Here is a 17,901-nt window from a genome sequence, read left to right as displayed (position 1 = left end):
CATCGTCACAGAAGCAGACTGCCACATCTTTCTCCCAAAGAGCAGCTGGCAGGTTTGAACCACTGACCTTTTAGTTAGCACCCCAGCACTTAACCACTGCGCCACCAGAGCTCCTTAGAGCCAAGGCAGGGATTCTCAAACTTCACTGTGCATCTGAATTACCTGGGCGGAGGGCCTCATTAAAACAGAGTGCTGGGCCCCATCTCCAGAGTTTCTGATTCGATATTGAGGAGGGGGTCAGGTTTTTTTCTACCAAGCTCCTAGCTAATGCCGATGCTGCTGGACCTGAGACTGCACGTGGAGGAACATTGGCCTAGGTAGTGAGAAGCAGAACAGTTCAAGGGCAGAACTGAGTACATGCAGCCCAAGCATCCCTACCTAATACAAGTACCTTTCTTTCTGAAAGTATTACTGCTCTATTTATTACATTCTTAGCAAGAACTTGTTCTCCTATGACCTCCTGCTCTCTCTGAAACAGCGAGTGAGTACACAGGGGAAAAAAACAGCAAATTGAGGGTTATGGAAAGTTAAATTCTAGCTTAACTAAAGTAGTCTCCTGCTTAGCAAAATGGAGTTTACTGAATACTGGCTTTCTCTTCACCCCCACATGTTCCAGGACTTAAATTGCTACGCGACATCAAGCACTTGTGGGCAAGTGGTTAAGGCCTGATGCTGCTCCTGCACCCACACTAAGCATGGCGTGGCGGCTGCTCAGGCAAGAGCTGACCACTAGTCTTCATAGACCATCATGTCCCCACTTTGTCTGTCTCGGCCCGATTTAAACACCTCTCTCCCTGCCCAAGGAACCCTCCTTGGATCCTCTCAAGGACAGACGGACAGCCACCCTCAGCCCATGAGTCCTTTCCCCAGCACTCTGGCTCCCCTTACGGCTACAACCATGTCTCATACAGTAGTTTAATATTTGCTTGTCCTCATACTTCCCTTTCGGTCTGGAACCAACCTGAGGTCAGGACCTACATCCCATTCATCTCTGGAGCTCCTGTCTCTCCAGAGGCTATATTTCCCCAAACAGTTTTGCTTATACATACTGCTAAGCTTCCATGTACCACTTGCTGCTTTGGAAAATATAGGCACTGCCCTAAATCCCAGTAACTTGTAAATGACTGCTGTCTGAACAAATCCTCTAAGCTACAAACCCTTTTCACCCTCTTAGGAAGGCCCAGGACAAAGTGTATACTGGCAAGCCTGTCCCCAGGGACCCGGGAAGATGGGAGGCATTTATCACTGGGCAGTCTGCCAGGGGGCCAGCTGGGCAGAGGAAAGCAGCCCCTTGACTTACTCTGCCTCCTGTTCATCTGAAGCAGGCCCAAGCCTTCAGACTCAGGGGATTGGGTTATAGGCAGAGAAAGCGGTAAGAGATAAGGCAGGTCTTCCAGGCTGAGCACACAGGCCAGGAAGGGATAGGTGAGCGGAGTAGGGATTAACAGTAGGTGATGCTAAACCCATCAGCCACCTGGCTCCAGGCTCAGCTGGAGCCTCTTCGTCCACCTTCACACCACCCCTTCCAACCAGTCGCAGGTGATGTGATCACGCTAGAGAGAGACAGTGGTGGCGATCAGAGGCAGACTATCCAATAGGCAAGGTAAGCATGGTGCTTTCTTTTCTTACCACATCACCTGTAGTGAACAATTTCACATTTTTTCACCACATCAGAGATTCTGCTTCTAGGTATGGCTGGCATCTGTCTCTCTCCCAACCCCACAGCACCTTCCTACAGAATCAAACCCTCTTTTCAAATTTACAATCCCTGACAGGGGCAGATGACCCAGTAAGCAAGATAAGCACGGGCTTACTTGTGCTTACTTACTCATCTGTAGTAAACAATTTCACAAAGACGTGGTGAAAGAGATGATATGGTAAGCAAGGTGGGCACCCTGCTTACCTTGCCTACTAGATAATCCGCCCCTGGTGGGGATAAGAGGAGGAAGAATGCACGGTGTGGCTGGGAGTGTGGGCTGCGGGACAGCTGCCCCGGCTGGTCACTAACAGACTCCCCAGGTCACTGTGGACGATTCATGGGCGTGGCTTTCAGGGGTGCTCAGGACCCACATAAGAAATCCGTTTTACATCATGACCTGGCACATGTACCTGTGGACGTACGTAGTAAAACTGAAGCAAAAGGCTCCCCAGGAGAGTATTTACCACACAACATGTGATGCTGACATTTTCTATTCCGTTTAATTAAAAAATTGCAGGTCTCAACCCACTAATTTGACTTGACAACCTCTAATGGGTCCCAGCCTGTAAAGTGACAAAATCTGCCTTCTTGTGTGTCAGTAATTTTGGAGGGAGGGGCACTGAGGCTTTAAAATCCCCACTGAGTCCCAACCGACACCAGACACCACGCTAGATGCCCGGTGTAGCGGAGGGCAGGGCAGCTCCTGAGATGCAAGGATGTGGAGTCCACCCTGGAGGACAGAGAAGGGTCATGCACATGGGCCAGAGTGCTGTCTGCACAAGCTGGAGGCAACGAGGCAGCCTATGCCACACAGATGTGAGGCCTGAGGCCATGCAGCCACCAGTAAGCTCCAAGAATGGGCACCACCATGTCTCCTGGGGATGACATCAGAAAGCAGACAAAATCCCTGATAGAGCACGAGAAGAGTGGGATACAGATCTCAAATTCTTGTAAAAAGACCAGACTTAATGGTCTGACTGAGGCTAGAAGGACCACACAGGTCATGGTCCCCGGACCTTCCTTTAGCCCAAGGCTGGAACCATTCCCAAAGCCAACTCTTCAGACAGGGATTGGACTGGACTATAAGACATAAAATTATACTGATGAGGAGTGAGCTTCTTGGTTCAAGTAGACACAGGAGACTATGTGGGCAGCTCCTGTCTGGAGGCGAGATGAGAAGGCAGAGGGGGACAGGAGCTGGCTGAACGGACACGGGGAATACAGGGTGGAGCGGAGGAATGTGCTGTCACATTAGAGGGAGAGCATGTAGGGTTACATAGCAAGGTGTGTATAACTTTTTGTATCAGAGACTGCCTTGATTTGTAAACTTTCACTTAAAGCACAATAAAAAAAAAAAAAAAGCAGACTAAAATGTCCCTGCCCCTCTGCAGCCAACGTGTCCCTTCTCCTCTCACAGACTGGAGCCCTCCGGCCTCCTCTCCCGACAGAATGGCCCAGAGGGTGGAGGAATATGCACTATTCAGACACAAGGGGCTGCTGGGGTCCACCCTGCCTCCCAGGGTGCTGCAAGCCTTTCAAGTCTTCTATCTCTGGAGCGGTCCAGACAGGAAGGGCTCATTCGGACGCCCCTGGGGACTGGTTTCAGGATCACCTGCTGCTGCTCACTGAACCAAGGCTCGAAGGGAACTCGAATGCCTCATATTTATTTCTCAGAAAAAAATTCTGTTTTTTATTTTCCAATACTCCCTGAGGGCTCCGAAGGGGAAGAATAAGCCACTCTGAAGGCATCCTAAGCTCCAACTGCAATTATCCCAATGAGATCCTGCAGGAGATGGGCTAGACCAGCAAACAGTGCCAAGCTACTTCCACAGTGAAGGCCTTTGCAGTCCTCGCCTTCCTTGCTCTAATCACAGCCCCCTTCTCCCTGCCCTTCCACGCTCGCTTCCCTCCGATCAGGCTATGAAAGCCAAGCCGGGCCCTTCCCCTGGTGTGGGAGTTGAGAAGCCACTCAAGTAACTAGGACAGCTGGGACGCTGCAGAGGGCTTGTGGCTGATCCTCCCCTCACTCCTAGCTATTTGTGGGCACCACTGGATCAGGGAGCGGTAGGAGGTAGAAGGTAGGAAGCTGCCATCATACGCACCTTTTCTCCAGTGAGCAAGTTGGAGAATGAATTGACCAAGGTCTCCCGCAGTGGGGAGGGGCCTGGGTCAGTCAAACATCTTGGGGAACAGCTCGTCACTTGGGGGGAAAACTAGGAGTGTCTCCCAGACACAGGCAGCCCCCAGATATCCCCCAGGTCTGGCCCAGGCTGGGCAGCAGAAGGGCTCTGTCACAGGCTGAACTGTCAGGAAGCACAGTGGTTGCACTTGGCTTCTACCTGGCCAGGTGTGAGGCGGGCACTAGGCTATGAAGGCTACGAGAGTCTTTTTGGGTCCTCAGTTTCTACATCTGTCAAATGGGGATGATCATGCGTGAGAGTACACCTGAGCACCCTTAGTAAACTGTAAGATGCTCCCACATGGAAGGGTTATTACTGTCACTGCAGAAAAGCAGAGGCACGCATACGAAAGCATAAGCAACACAGCCGGCCTTGGCCTTGGGGCTGTTGCTGCTGAAGGATGCTGTCAGCCTCGGGAGGGGATACAGTAGTGGGTCTGTCACCCTGTGCTGCAGCCAGTACAGATGCCACCAGCTTGCTCCCCTGCCTACGAACAGCCACCTTCTCATCTCGGACTACCTCTGGGGGCAGAGAACAAGGGGCAGGGTGAGAGGTAACCTCCACTTAAGATGAGAGGCTGAGGTGCAGAAAGGGTGTGCAAGTCTTCCAGGGCTACAGCTAGGAAGTGGTGGAGCCATTGGCTGGTGCTTGTCCTGACCCACCTGGCAGCCAGCCATACACCCAGCTCTGGTGCTGGCACCAGGTGGGAGTGGCCCCTGCTAGGCCACTGCCCCACTGGGACAAGAGGCAGAAGGATGCAGAGGCATCGGGAAAAGCCTCGATGAATAAGAGGAAGGACAGCAAAATCCCAGCAAAGAAGGCCTGGGCCGGAATGCAGGGCTTGATGGCAAAAGCCTGGGGGATCCAGGCAGCACAGAAAGGAGGTGGTCTCGCAGAGAAACAGCACTCTGGACATGGCTTGTTCACTTGTTCAAGCCCCACAGAGGCCCAAGTGACCACGCCACCAACCCAAGGGCAAGCCACTTGCGGGGGTCTGGTCTTGGAGGGCAAGACTGAGCCAGAGTCTGCCCTCAGGGTCTTCCCAGAGGCCAGGGAGCCCCACCCAGGCACAGGACCCAGCTTTGGAGTCTTGTATTCTCATCTTGGCACTTCCACAGCCTCTCTGTGTGACCTGATCCTCTCTCATAACCTCTCTGGGCCTCGGTTTACTCGTCTATGAAGGAATGGGAACAGGCAACCCGAGACCCTCAGAGCTCTGCTGATCCCTTCTCCCACCCAGACAGGGTGAGAGTCCCTCTGCAGCACCCCTGGGAGATGGGCTGCTCCCACCTCAGGAGGCAGGCCATGCCCACCAGAGAGCTCCCAGCCACTAGAAAGCTCTTGATTTTAATCAAATGGTATAATAGCTGTGGAAGAGCTTACGAAAATAAAAGCATAACTGAAGGGGGTTATTATCACCATCGACATTAGGCAGCACTGACAACAGAAGCGACACGAGAGAGGGTGCAGTGGAGCTGGAGATGAGCATGTGGAGGCTGCAGGAGGGAGCGGGAGGAAGCACAGAGGGACCCTGGTAAGGGCCGGTCCTCTGGGAAGCTTAGACAGCGAGCTGGAGAGGAGCCTGAGAGCCTGATGAGGTGGAGAGGTACGTGACTGCTGCAAGAGAAAAGAAGGACTGCTCCCACCTAAGCAGCACCCGGCCCATTGGGACCTGCACAATTCAGACCCAGAGTGATGGGGGGTGCCCTGAGGCTGGGCTGACAGGGGGAACACTTTGCAGTGCGCAGCACAGACAAGCTGTTCTGAACGTGGTCGCCTCATGGCCCCTGCCTAATAATGGTGAGGAGCTCCCTGTGAAGGCAGGAAGAGAGAGAGGACTTGAGTAGTAATTAGTTTACAGATGGTCGGTGTTGAAGGGTCTTAGAGACAGCCTATACTGCCAGATGGAGACCCAGAGAGGGAGAGCTTTGGCCCAAGTCATCCAGCTAGTTCAGGGCTGCATGGTGAGGACAGCCAAGGCCTTCAGGTGACCAGCCCAGCACCGGCAGGCAGCAGGGCTGTGTGGTATTTATGTACCAGGCCCAGAGCCCTTTGCTCAGAATCTTAGACCAGAAAGTCCAGCCCTCCCCTCACACTTGGGAGAGGCTCACTCCAGAGCCCCAGCCCTGTGAGACAGGAGGCAGCAGCAGCCCCTGGGGCCAGATGGGCTGGGTTGGCACTGGGACCCTCACCCGCTACTCACCCACAATCTTGTTCTCCTCCAGGTTGATGATCTCCAGCGCTGGCAGGGTGGTGAGCTGCTCAGGGAAGTCTTGGAACTGGTTCCGGGACAGGTCGATGGTCTTGAGGTGCTGCAGGGCACTGACCTCGTTGGGGAGGCGGTGCAGGAAGTTCCCTTCCAGGCGGAGCTCTGCCACACAGAGGGGAGAAGAGAAAGGAAGGGTGAGGGGGGAACAACCCAGAGACCACTTGATGGCCAGGGCTCTCACTCTCACCTGGGCCACAAAGGCAGTGAGGAAGCCCCAGGCCACAAAGAAAGTCTCCCCGATGGCTGATTCCAAAAGGAGGGGTAACTCTCCCGTCATTGCCTGGGACCCGTAGCCCATCCCTCCATCTGTGGTCATCTGCTTCTGGCCTTGTGGTGGAAGATTTTCCAGCAGCAGCCTGGGCCTAGACTAAGGCCCTCCCTCAGACAAGACCTCAGCTCTTCATGGTCCCTGCTCAAGGAGCCATGAGGCGAGCCCTGTTCTTTCTGTGTCATGGACCCTGTTTCCCACCCCAGCCACAGCTGACCAGACCTGGGTGGGTTCCTGGCCCAAGAGTGGCTGCTCGAAAAGCTGACCAGCAACCTACACAGGTCTGAGAAGGTGGGCTGGACCAGTAGGAAGCCCTCTGTTGGGAATCTGGCCAAGGCAGTGCTGAGAGAAGAGGGTTAGGGGTAGCAGACGCCAAAGCTGAAATGCCACGTTCTACGGAAAGACGTTGGGGTGGCAACGGGAACCTGTGCAAGGAGGCTGGATGAGGGCAGAAACCATGAGTCGATGGGGGTATAATGGAGGTCAAAAGACAGCTTGGGCTCCACCCCCGACTATGCCCCTACAAGCTATCCATTCAGAACATTATTTAACCTGCTTAGGTCTTAGTTTCCTCATCTGTACAAAGGGGCTAATACAATACTTGCCTCATAGGGTTGTTGGAGGGCTCATCTGTAAACACGTATAAAGCACTTGGCAGAGTGTTTGACCCAGAGAAGGATTCATAAGTGTTTTTTTAAAAAATTGTGTTAAAATATATATATAACAACCCAAGAGACAGAAAGGGCCACATGAACCAGAAACTTACATCATCCTGAGACCAGAAGAACTAGATGGTGCCTGGCCACAACCGATGACTACCCTGACAGGGAGCACAACAGAGAACTCCTGAGGGAGCAATAGAACAGTGGGATGCAGACCCCAAATTCTCATAAAGACCAGACTTAATGGTCTGACTGAGACTAGAAGAATCCCGGCGGTCATGGTCCCCAAACCTGTTGGCCCAGGACAAGAATCATTACAAAGACAACTCATCAGATATGGAAGGGACTGGACAATGGGCTGGAGAGAGATGCTGATGAAGAGTGAGCTACTTGTATCAGGTGGACACTTGAGACTGTATTGGCATCTCCTGTCTGGAGGGGAGATGGGAGGGTAGAGAGGGTTAGAAATTGGCAAAACGGTCATGAAAGGAGAGACTGGAAGAAGGGAGCGGGCTGACTCATTAGGGGGAGAGTAAATGGGAGTATGTAGTAAGGTGTATATAAGCTTATATGTGACAGACTGACTTGATTTGTAAATTTTCACTTAAAGCACAAAAATTATTTAAAAAATATATATATATAACAAAACATTTGCCATTTCAACATTTTTTGTATGTACAAATTAGTGACTTTAATTGCTTTCATCACATTGTATAACCTAGACGTTTCCAAATGTTTCTACCACCCTTAACAGAAACTCAACACCTCCTAAGAAATGACAAAATTTTCTGCCTTCCCTCCCGCCCATAAATGCTATTTTTTTATTATTATCATCATCATTATTATGTGACAGAGCTGTGTGAAGATTAAATGCATGCAAAGAGCTTAGCACAATGTCCCGCACACAGTAGGAGCTCAATACACCAGGGAAGCGCTATGGGAGCAGAGGGAGCCAGCACATCAGGAGAATGAGGGAGACACAGAATCCCATGAGAGATAAAGGAGTCCCCCCAAAGGGGCCTCTGTTTCCTCTGGTTTGCAGGCCCTGGTCCACATGTGATCATACACGAATCCCCTTTTGTTCTGTGAACCAGGTGAGCCTCCCCACACTGTGTGACGCAAAGGAAACAGGCCCAGAAATGCCACGGGACCTGAAGAATATTGTATTGTTCTCCTTCCAGGGCCGGCTTCGTGGACACACGTGACCAGTGCAGTTGTGCAAGCCTTGTGTGCTCAGAACGGCCCCCACCTGGGGTCCAATGCTCTGCATCACTGTCTAGAAAGTTTTAATAATGTTATCTTTGAATCTGTGTTCTGTAAACGGAGCACGTGCCAGGGGCGTGGGGTCTTAGCTCACCAGTGGTCTCGCCTCCCACCGCCTCCCCAGGATGGGTTTTTCCTGCCCTCCGGCCCTCAGGCCCTGCCTGGTCTCCCCCAGCCCACCCCTGCTTAGCCATGCTGGAGCTCTGGGCTGCCAGGAACTGCTCTGATTTATCTTTGTTCCCCTATATCCAGCCCCCAGAAGAAAAAAAAAACCATTGCTGTCGAGTCAATTCCAACTCATAGCGACCATATGGGACAGAGTAGAACTGCCTCCATAGAGTTTCCAAGGAGCACTTGGTGGATTTGAATTCCCAACCTTTTGGTTAATAGCTGTAACACTTACCAACACACCTCTAGGCTTCCCGCCCCCAGAAGGGCACCTTAAAAATATTTGATGCCTTCCCCCAGAAGACAAACATTAATGCCTGGGTTACAGAGGCCTGGATTTCCTCCCATTTTCCCATCTTTAGGGGACATCCAGGAACCCTGGTGGTACAGTGGTTAAGTGCTTGGCTACTAACTGAAAGGTTGGTGGTTTGAACCCACCAGCCACTCTGCAGGAGGAAGATGTGGCAGTCTGCTTCCATAAAGATTATGGCCTTGGAAACCCAATGGGGCAGTTCTATTCTGTCCTATAGGGTTGTTATGAGTTGGAATCGACTCAACAGCAACAGGTACGGGTAGGAGACATCCTGAATCCACGGCTCTATCAGCAGAACCACCACCCAGCTCACACAAACTCAGGACTCCTCCAGCAGCCAGGCTCTTAGATAGCCACACCTTAAACCATGAGAGGGCCCCTATCCAGATCCTAGTCATAAGGCCACAGGGCTGGAAGGGACACTGAAGAACTCTTAGTCCAGTGTTTCCTAAACTTGCCTTTCCCAAACAGTGTTTGCTCAGGCCCTGCCAGCATACTGCTGCCTCATAACCTTTGTTCTTGCAGTTCTCTCTTTCTAGAATCTTCTTTACTCATAAGACTTACCGCCTCACTTGATTTGTGTCTCTGTTCAAATGTCATGCTATCTAAAATAGAATTCCCTCCCACAGCCTTCTGTCCTCTTCCCCTATAGTTTTTGCCTTCATAGCAACCATTTTTACCTAACATATTAACTTGTTTGTACAATGGCTGCCTTCCCTCATGAGAATATAAGCTACATAAGGGTGGGACTTTGCCTCTATTACAGAAAAGTGCCCACAACAGTACCTAGGATACAGAGAGCACTTGATAAGTATTTGATAAGTGCACAAATAAATGAATGAATTTGAGTATCACCCTAATAATTTTGCTAAATTTCTGTTCCACATATAATAGTATTTGTCCTTAATTTGATTTGTACTTTTTAGTTATATGAAAAGGGAAAAGTAGTTATTGCTTTCTATAAGTGGAAAGTAGAAGTAAATGCAATCAATACAAAGTTATCAATTCTCGCTGGACACTGCTGCCAGAGGAAGGGTCTGGGTAGAGGGGGGATTCACCAGTGGGGAGGGGTGTAGAGAGCCCAGGCAGGGGGCCAGCTCAGCCAGGGCCAGGTGGGGTGGAGCCATCTCCTGGAGTCTCTCAGAAGCCACTTTCCTGGAATGTAAGTTTGCTCTTGATGAGAACATGGCCCAATTTTCCTGGCTATTCAGTTCCTATCCTAGTACATTTCTCTAAGCCCTCGTTTTCTGTGTGGTCTGGCTGCACACAGAGCTCTGCATCCCCAGTTCACACCCTGTCTGCAAAAGGGGCTGTAATGAGCCACTTAGAGAGCCAGTCTGGGCATCCTGGGGCAGCAGCCAGTGATGAGAGGGCATCTTTAAGGGCATAGCTCTCTGTCCACCAAACTCAGCAGCTGGCACCACTCAGAGTTATGGACAGGGTGGTCTCCAGTGTTCCAAACTGTCACTGCTGTCCCCAGGTTTGTTTCTCATTTCCTTGTTTAGGAATGGAAACCCTGGTGGCATAGTGGTTAAGTGCTACGGCTGCTAACCAAAGGGTTGGCAGATCGAAACCACCAGGTGCTCCTTGGAAGCTCTATGGGGCAGTTCTACTCTGTCCTAGAGGGTCACTATGAATTGGAATCGACTCAACGGCAATGGGTTTGGTTTTGTTTAGGAATATCATCATGTTTTCACTCATCTCTATGCAGCCTTCCTAACAGCCTGCCCCTAGCCCTCGCTTCTCCGTTTCTGGAACCTGCTGTATTCCACTAGCAGGTTTACTCATCCTCTCCATAGATGCAATGTGCCCCCTCAGCCCCAGGGCCCTGTGAGGGACCAAGATAGAGACAGGGACTGCCTGCCTCCTCCTGCTGGGTTATACCCACACCCATGGCACGGCCAACGTGCAGAGGTGAGGGTACAGCCCCATGCAGGGGAGACACCTCAGCACCCCTTCTCCCATGGCTAGTGGTGAGAAGCAGTGTGGTACAGGGGTTACACACAGACTCTGGAGCCAGATAGGCCAGGGTTCAAATTCTGATTCAGCTGATTCCCAACTGTGGGACCTTGGACAAGTTGTTATTTATCTTTGCCTCAGTTTCTTCAGCTGTAAAATGAGGGAAATAATCGCTTTTAGTTGCTGTTAAATCTGCTCCAACTTCATGGCAGTCCCATGTACAATAAAACAAAATGTTGCCCTATCCTGTTCCATCTTCACGATTGTTGGAATGCTCAAGTACATTGTTGCAGCCGCTGTGTATTCTGAGTGCCCACCAGCCTAGGGGGCTCATCTTCCAATATTCTCTTGTGATCCATAGGGTTTTCATTGGCTAATTTTCAGAAGTAGATTGCCAGGCTTTCCTTCCTAGTCTTAGTCTGGAAGCTCCGTTGAAACCCGTCCTCCATGGGTGACCCTGCTGGTATTTGAAATAGTGGTGGCACAGCTCTCAGCATCACAGTCACATGTAAGCCACCACAGTACAACAAACTGACGGACGGATGGTGGGGAGACAATAACAGAACCTCTCAACAGTGCTGTTGTGGGTTTGAATGAGTTAATACATGAAAAGGGCTTTGAAAAGTGCCAGGCACATAGTAAATACTACATGAGTTGTGAAACAGACATGTGTCCCAGTGTGGTACAAACAGTTAACGTGCTCAGCTGCTCACCAAGAGGCTGGAGGTTCGAGTCCACCCAGAAGTGCCTTGGAAGACAGGCCTGGAGATCTGCTTCCAAAAGGTCATAGTCTTGAAAACCCTATGGAGCACAGTTCTACTCGGACACACATGGGGTTGCTATGAGTTGGAATCAACTTGATGGCAACTGGTTTACATGAGAGAGAGGGATGGATGGATGAACTGATAGAGAAATATGGTAAACCATGTAGGGTACCTGGGTTAATCTAGTAATCTGGTTAGTACTGAGTTACCTACTATACTTTTATTACTAACCACCCAAGTTTAGCCTTAGAAGAGAAGAAAGTGCTCTTTGCCTGAAGCCATAGGGAAGCTCTGTTGCTTCAGAAAACCTTTGGGGAGCAGGTGTTTAGAGCAGCAGCAGCAGCAAGAGCTAATCAATATGGTCACAGCAACCTGAATGCACAGCATGGCAGGCTGGAAAGGGGTCTTACAAACTGCTAGGCCAGCCCCTTCATGCTACAGGGTCAGACCACAGCTTGGCAGGGTAACCAAGGTAACCAGAGAAGTTGGGGAAGAGAAGCTCCTCTTTCTCGATGTTGTTATACCCAATTTTTTACATATTCAGAATTATTTTAAAAAGAGGGCCTTTATCTTAAATGCTAACAAGTGGCCATCTAAGATGCATCAATTGGTCTCACCCCACCTAGATCAAAGGAGAATGATGAACACCAAGGTCACATGATAACTATGAGCCCAAGAGACAGAAAGGGTCACATAAACCAGAGACTTACATCATCCTGAGACCAGAAGAACTAGATGGTGCCTGGCCACAACCAATGACTGCCCTGACAGGGAGCACAACAGAGAACCCCTGAGGGAGCAGGAGAACAGTGGGATGCAGACCCCAAATTCTCATAAAAAGACCAGACTTAATGGTCTGACTGAGACTAGAAGAATCCTGGCAGTCATGGTCCCCAAACCTTCTGTTGGCCCAGGACAGGAACCATTCCCGAAGACAACTCATCAGACATGGAAGGGACTGGACAATGGGTTGGAGAGAGATGCTGATGAAGAGTGAGCTACTTGTATCAGGTGGACACTTGAGACTGTGTTGGCATCTCCTGTCTGGAGGGGAGATGCGAGGGTAGAGAGGGTTAGAAACTGGCAAAACGGTCACGAAAAGAGAGACTGGAAGGAGGGAGCATGCAGACTCATTAGGGGGAGAGTAAATGGGAGTATGTAGTAAGGTGTATATAAGCTTATATGTGACAGACTGACTTGATTTGTAAACTTTCACTTAAAGCACAATAAAAATTGTTAAAAAAAAAAAAAGAGGGCCTTTAAACATTCTGCATCCCACTTTGAAGACTGGCGTCTGGGGTCTTAAAAGCTAGCAAGCGGCCATCTAAGATGCATCAATTGGTCTCAATCCACCTGGATCAAAGGAAAATGAAGAACACCAAGGACACAAGGCGATTAGGAGCCCAAGAGACAGAAAGGGCTACATGAACCAAAGGCTACATTATCCGGAGACCAGAAGAACTAGATGGTGCCCAGCTACAACCGATGACTGCCCTGACGGGGAACACAACAGAGAACCCCTGAGGGAACAGGTGAGCAGTGCGATGCAGGCCCCAAATTCTCATAAAAAGACCAGACTTAATGGTCTGACTGAGACTAGAAAGACCCCAGTGGTCATGGCCCCCAGACCATCTGTTGGCCCAGGACAGGAACCATTCCCGAAGCCAACTCTTCAGACATGGATTGGATTGGACATTGGGTTGGAGAGGGATGCTGGTGAGGAGTGAGCTTCTTGGATCAGGTGGACACTTGAGACTATATTGGCATCTCCTGCCTGGAGGGGAGATGAGAGGGTGGAGGGGGTTAGAAGCTGGCAAAATGCACACGAAAAGAGAACGTAGAGGGAGAGAGCGGGCTGTCTCATTAGGGGGAGAGTAATTGGGTGTGTGTAGCAAGGTGTGTATGGGTTTTTGTGGGAAAGACTGACTTGATTTGTAAACTTTCACTTAAAGCACAATAAAAATTATTTAAAAAAAAAAAAAGAGGGCCTTTTTGCCCTAGAAAACAATTTGGCAGTTCTTCAAAAAGTTAAACACGGAATTACCATTTGACCCAGCAATTCCACTCCTAGGTATACACCCAGAAGACAAAAGCCAGGATTCTTATGTTCACTGCAGCATTACTCACAATAGCCAAACGGTAGAAATAACCTGATAAATAGAATATGGTAAGTACATACAATGGTATATTAACAAATCATTAAGAGAAATGAACTTCTGATACATGCTACCAGAACTTGGATGGACCTGGAAAACATCATGCTGAATGAAATAAGTCACAAAGGACAAAGATTGTATGATATGGTCCCACTTACATAAAATATCTAGAATTAGCAAATATAGAGAGACAAAAGTTTGTAGTGGTTACCATGGACTGGTGGGAGGAGGGAAATGGGACTTACTACCCAAGGGGTACTGAGTTTCTATTTGGGGTGTTGAAAATCTTTTAGAAATGGATAGTGGTGATGGTAGCACAACACAGTGAAAGCAATTAATTGTACCCTTAAAAATGGTGAAGATGGCAAACTTTTTGTTAAATATATTTCACCACAATTTTTTTAAAGCTTTTTGTTATATATATTTTACTATAATAATTGTTTTTTAAAAAAATAAAAGAGGGCCTTTAATCAAGCCAATTCAGACCTGAGTCTAATTAGAGCCCCAAAGAGGCTCAGAGCTGTGAGAAGCTTCTAGCTCTAGAGACACCTCCTGAGAGCCTTTTGGGAGCTTGGCTCTATAAGGTCAGGGCTGATGGGAGGTGGAGGGCAGAGGCTGTAGAAGCTGATTACAGAGGGCACGCTCAGAACACTCATTAAGCACACTGCCTCCCACCCCTGTACCAACCCGGGAACCCAGAGCAGCATCCCTGATTGGGCAGCAGCTGCACTCGCCTCACCGTCTCTGCTGCTCAGGACCTGGGCGTCCTGCCCTCAGTCAGCTCGGTGAAGGCAAAGATAGGCCCATCCAGTCCAGGAAGGTGAGAGCTGAGAGCTCTGCCCAGCGCTCTGGAAAATGTAGGTCACACAAGTCCAGGAAGCCCTCAGTGTCTCTTACCCTGGTCAGGATAAGCATAATTAGGGTCATTTCTGGGGCTGCTTGTCACACATACCTCAAAGATTCAGGCTGGTGGTCAATGTTCCCTATGACCGCCCCAAGTCCTCAAAGAGGTGGGGCAGGGACAGGATGGGGTGGGCATTCAGATAGCAAGATGCAGGGGTGGGGTGAGGAACCAAGGAGTACAGTCTCTGGGGGAGGCTGAAGACACCTCCACTATGAAGGCCCAAGGCTGCATATCTCGGGACAGAAAGCGAGCATGAGTCACCCTGTTGGGGAGAGATGCCCATGATCGGCTGGGGAGCTTTTCATCTGACTAAAACAAAAAAAAAAACAAAAAAAACAAACCCGTTGCCGTCAAGTTGATCCCGACTCATAGCTACCCTACAGGACAGAGTAGAACTGCCCCATAGGGTTTCCAAGGAGCACCTGGTGGATTCCAACTGCCAACCTTTTGGTTAGCAGCCATAGCACTTAACCACTATGCCGCCGGGGTTTCCCTTCATCTAACTAATACTGTTTTAATAGATGCTAGGCGTGTCCTTCCGGGCCTCCCTCCCTGCCATGCACTGGCTTTTTCACTGCATCTCATTCTTGCTCCAGCCATGACTCAAATGTTCTGCAAATCTTGTCCCAGCATGTGCTGCCATAATGAAAATCATCCCTGTCATGGATTGAATTATGTCCCCCCCGCAAATGTGTGTACCAATTTGGCTAGGCCATGATTCCCAGTATTATGTGATTTTCCTGCCTTTATGATGTTAATGAGGGAGGATGGGTGGCAGTTGTGTTAGTGAGATAGGATGCCATAATGAAAATCATCCCTGTCATGGATTGAATTATGTCCCCCCCGCAAATGTGTGTACCAATTTGGCTAGGCCATGATTCCCAGTATTATGTGATTTTCCTGCCTTTATGATGTTAATGAGGGAGGATGGGCGGCAGTTGTGTTAGTGAGATAGGATTCAATTTCTAAGACTGTACTGTGTCTTGAGGCAATCTCTTGAGATATACAAGGAAGCAAGCAGAGAGACAGGAGGACCTCACACCACCAAGAAAGCAGCACTGGGAGCAAAGCATGTCCTTTGGACCCAACGTCCCTGCCCAGAGAAGCTCTTAGTCTGGGGGAAGATTGATGAGAAAGCCTACAGAGAGCGAAAGCCTTCCCCTGGAGCTGACACCCTGAATTTGGACTTCTAGCCTACTTTACTATGAAGAAATAAATTTCTCGTTATTAAAGCCATCCACTTGTGGTATTTCTGTTATAGCAGCGCTAGATGACTGTCATGGATTGAATTGTGTCCCCCAAAAATATCTGTCAACTTGGCTAGGTCATGATTCCCTTGTATGATTGTATGATTGCCTACCATTTTATCTTCTGATGTGATTTCCCTAAATGTTGTAAATCCTATCACTACGATGTAATAAGATGGATTAGCAGCAATTACATCGATGAGGTCTACAAGGTTAGGTAGTGTCTTAAGCCACTCTCTATGAGATATAGAAGAGAGAAGCAAGCAGAGGGACAGGAGGACCTCACACCACCAAGAAAGCACTGGGAGCAGAGCGTGTCCTTTGGACCTGAGGTTCCTGCGCTGTGAAGCCCCCAGACCAAGGGAAGACTGATGACAAGGACCTTCCTCCAGAGCTGACAGAGAAAGAAAGCCTTCCCCTGGAACCGGCGCCCTGAATTCAGACTTCTAGCCTACTGGACTGTGAGAGAATAAACTTCTCTTTGTTAAAGCCACCCACTTGTGGTATTTCTGTTATAGCAGCACTGGGTGACTAAGACAATGACTAAGACAATCCCCATGCTTTAGCATAATAGACACCAGCTAAACGTGTGCTGAACAAAAGAATAAACACAGCCAGACAGGGCAAATCACACCTGCTTTTCTTAGGGCTGGGGGAGAAGCGGAGGGATAGGGAACTTCTCTACCCAAAACGCTCAATACACATTTCTTGAGCTGGATCTAGAGCTAGTGAATGGGGGTTACAGATTCCGTAAATGAAAAGAGAACCTCTAATCAAACCCCAAAGCCCTGGTGGTGCAGTGTTAAGAGCTTGGCTGCCAACCAAAAGGTTGGCAGTTCAAATCCACCAGGCGCTCCTTGGAAACCCTATGGGGCAGTTCTACTTTGTCCTATAAGGTCGCTATGAATCAGAATCAACCAGATGGCAATAGGTTTGTTTTTTTTAATCAAACCCCAGGAGCCCTAGTGGCACAGTGGCCAAGCCCTCAGCTGCTAACCAAAAGGTCAGCAGTACAAACCCACCAGCGGCCCTGTGGGAGGGAGGTTTGGCAGTCTGCTTCCGTAAAGATTTATACCCTTGGAAACCCCATGGGGCAGTTCTATTCTGCCCTATAGGGTCACTGAGTTGGAACAGGCTCAACAGCAACGGGTTTGGGTCTTCTTTTAATCAAACCCTTGCTCTCTCCTCCAGTTCCCGACCACCTGGGCAGCTGCCACCCTTCGCTGGTCTCAATTTCCTTGCCTATGAAGTGATTTCTTTTGTTCTTTCTCCTATATTTTAGGAAAAGAAGATAAAACCCAGTGCCATCGAAAAGAAGATATTAGCTGTTTATTGAGCACTTACTATACGCCAAGTGCTGTACTATAGTGGGGAAACCCTGGTGGTGTAGTGGTTAAGAGCTATGGCTGCTAACCAAAAGGTCAGCAGTTCGAATCCACCAGGTGCTCCTTGGAAACTCTATGAGGCAGCTCTCCTCTGTCCTAAAGGGTAGCTATGAGTCCGAACCAACTCAGTGTTAACAGCTTTTGGTTTGGGTACTACAGTGGCTTGTATGTTACTGTGATGGTGAAGCTATGCCACAAGCGTTTCAAATACCGGCAGGGTTACCCGTGGTGGACAGGTTTCAGCAGAGCTTCTACACTAAGTCAGAGTAGGAAGAGAAGCCTGGTGATCTATTTCTGAAAATTAGCCAATGAAAACCCTACGTATGAATCACAGCAAAATATTGTCCGATATGGTGCTGGAAGATGAGCACTCTGGGTTGGAAGGCAACAATGGACTTAAGCATGACGGTGATCGTGATGACTGCACAGGACAAGACAGCGTATCATTCTATTGTACGTGGGGTCATCATGAGCTGAGGCAGGCTCAAAGCCACATAAAAGCTACGTACACATCTCATCTCACTTAATTTTCACAGCGACTTCGAGGTAAGTTTTATTGTCTTTTGGAGATGAAAAAACTGGGGGCTCAGAGAGGCTAGGTGATTTTTCTAACATAACGCAACTAGTAAGTGGAGCAGCTGGAATCTAATACTGGATCTCTCTG

At 49.3% G+C, this 17,901-nt stretch overlaps 1 protein-coding gene across 4 annotated transcripts in view; it reads right to left on the bottom strand.

Moving 5' to 3' along the window:
* LRRC20 (leucine rich repeat containing 20) overlaps positions 1-17,901 on the bottom strand; it is a 110,234-nt gene that overhangs the window by 20,005 nt on the left and 72,328 nt on the right. For all 4 annotated transcript variants that reach the window (XM_049855827.1, XM_049855828.1, XM_049855826.1 and 1 more), the window contains one exon: positions 6,083-6,250. In XM_049855827.1, the coding sequence (XP_049711784.1) occupies positions 6,083-6,250 (168 nt within the window). The remainder of the gene's footprint in view (positions 1-6,082; positions 6,251-17,901) is intronic.

Source organism: Elephas maximus, chromosome 16 (genome assembly GCF_024166365.1).
Source record: "Elephas maximus indicus isolate mEleMax1 chromosome 16, mEleMax1 primary haplotype, whole genome shotgun sequence".
In the NCBI taxonomy this organism is placed as follows: Eukaryota; Metazoa; Chordata; class Mammalia; order Proboscidea; family Elephantidae; genus Elephas; species Elephas maximus.
Note: the sequence above shows the minus strand (reverse complement) of the source record. Positions and strands in the feature narration are given on the sequence as shown.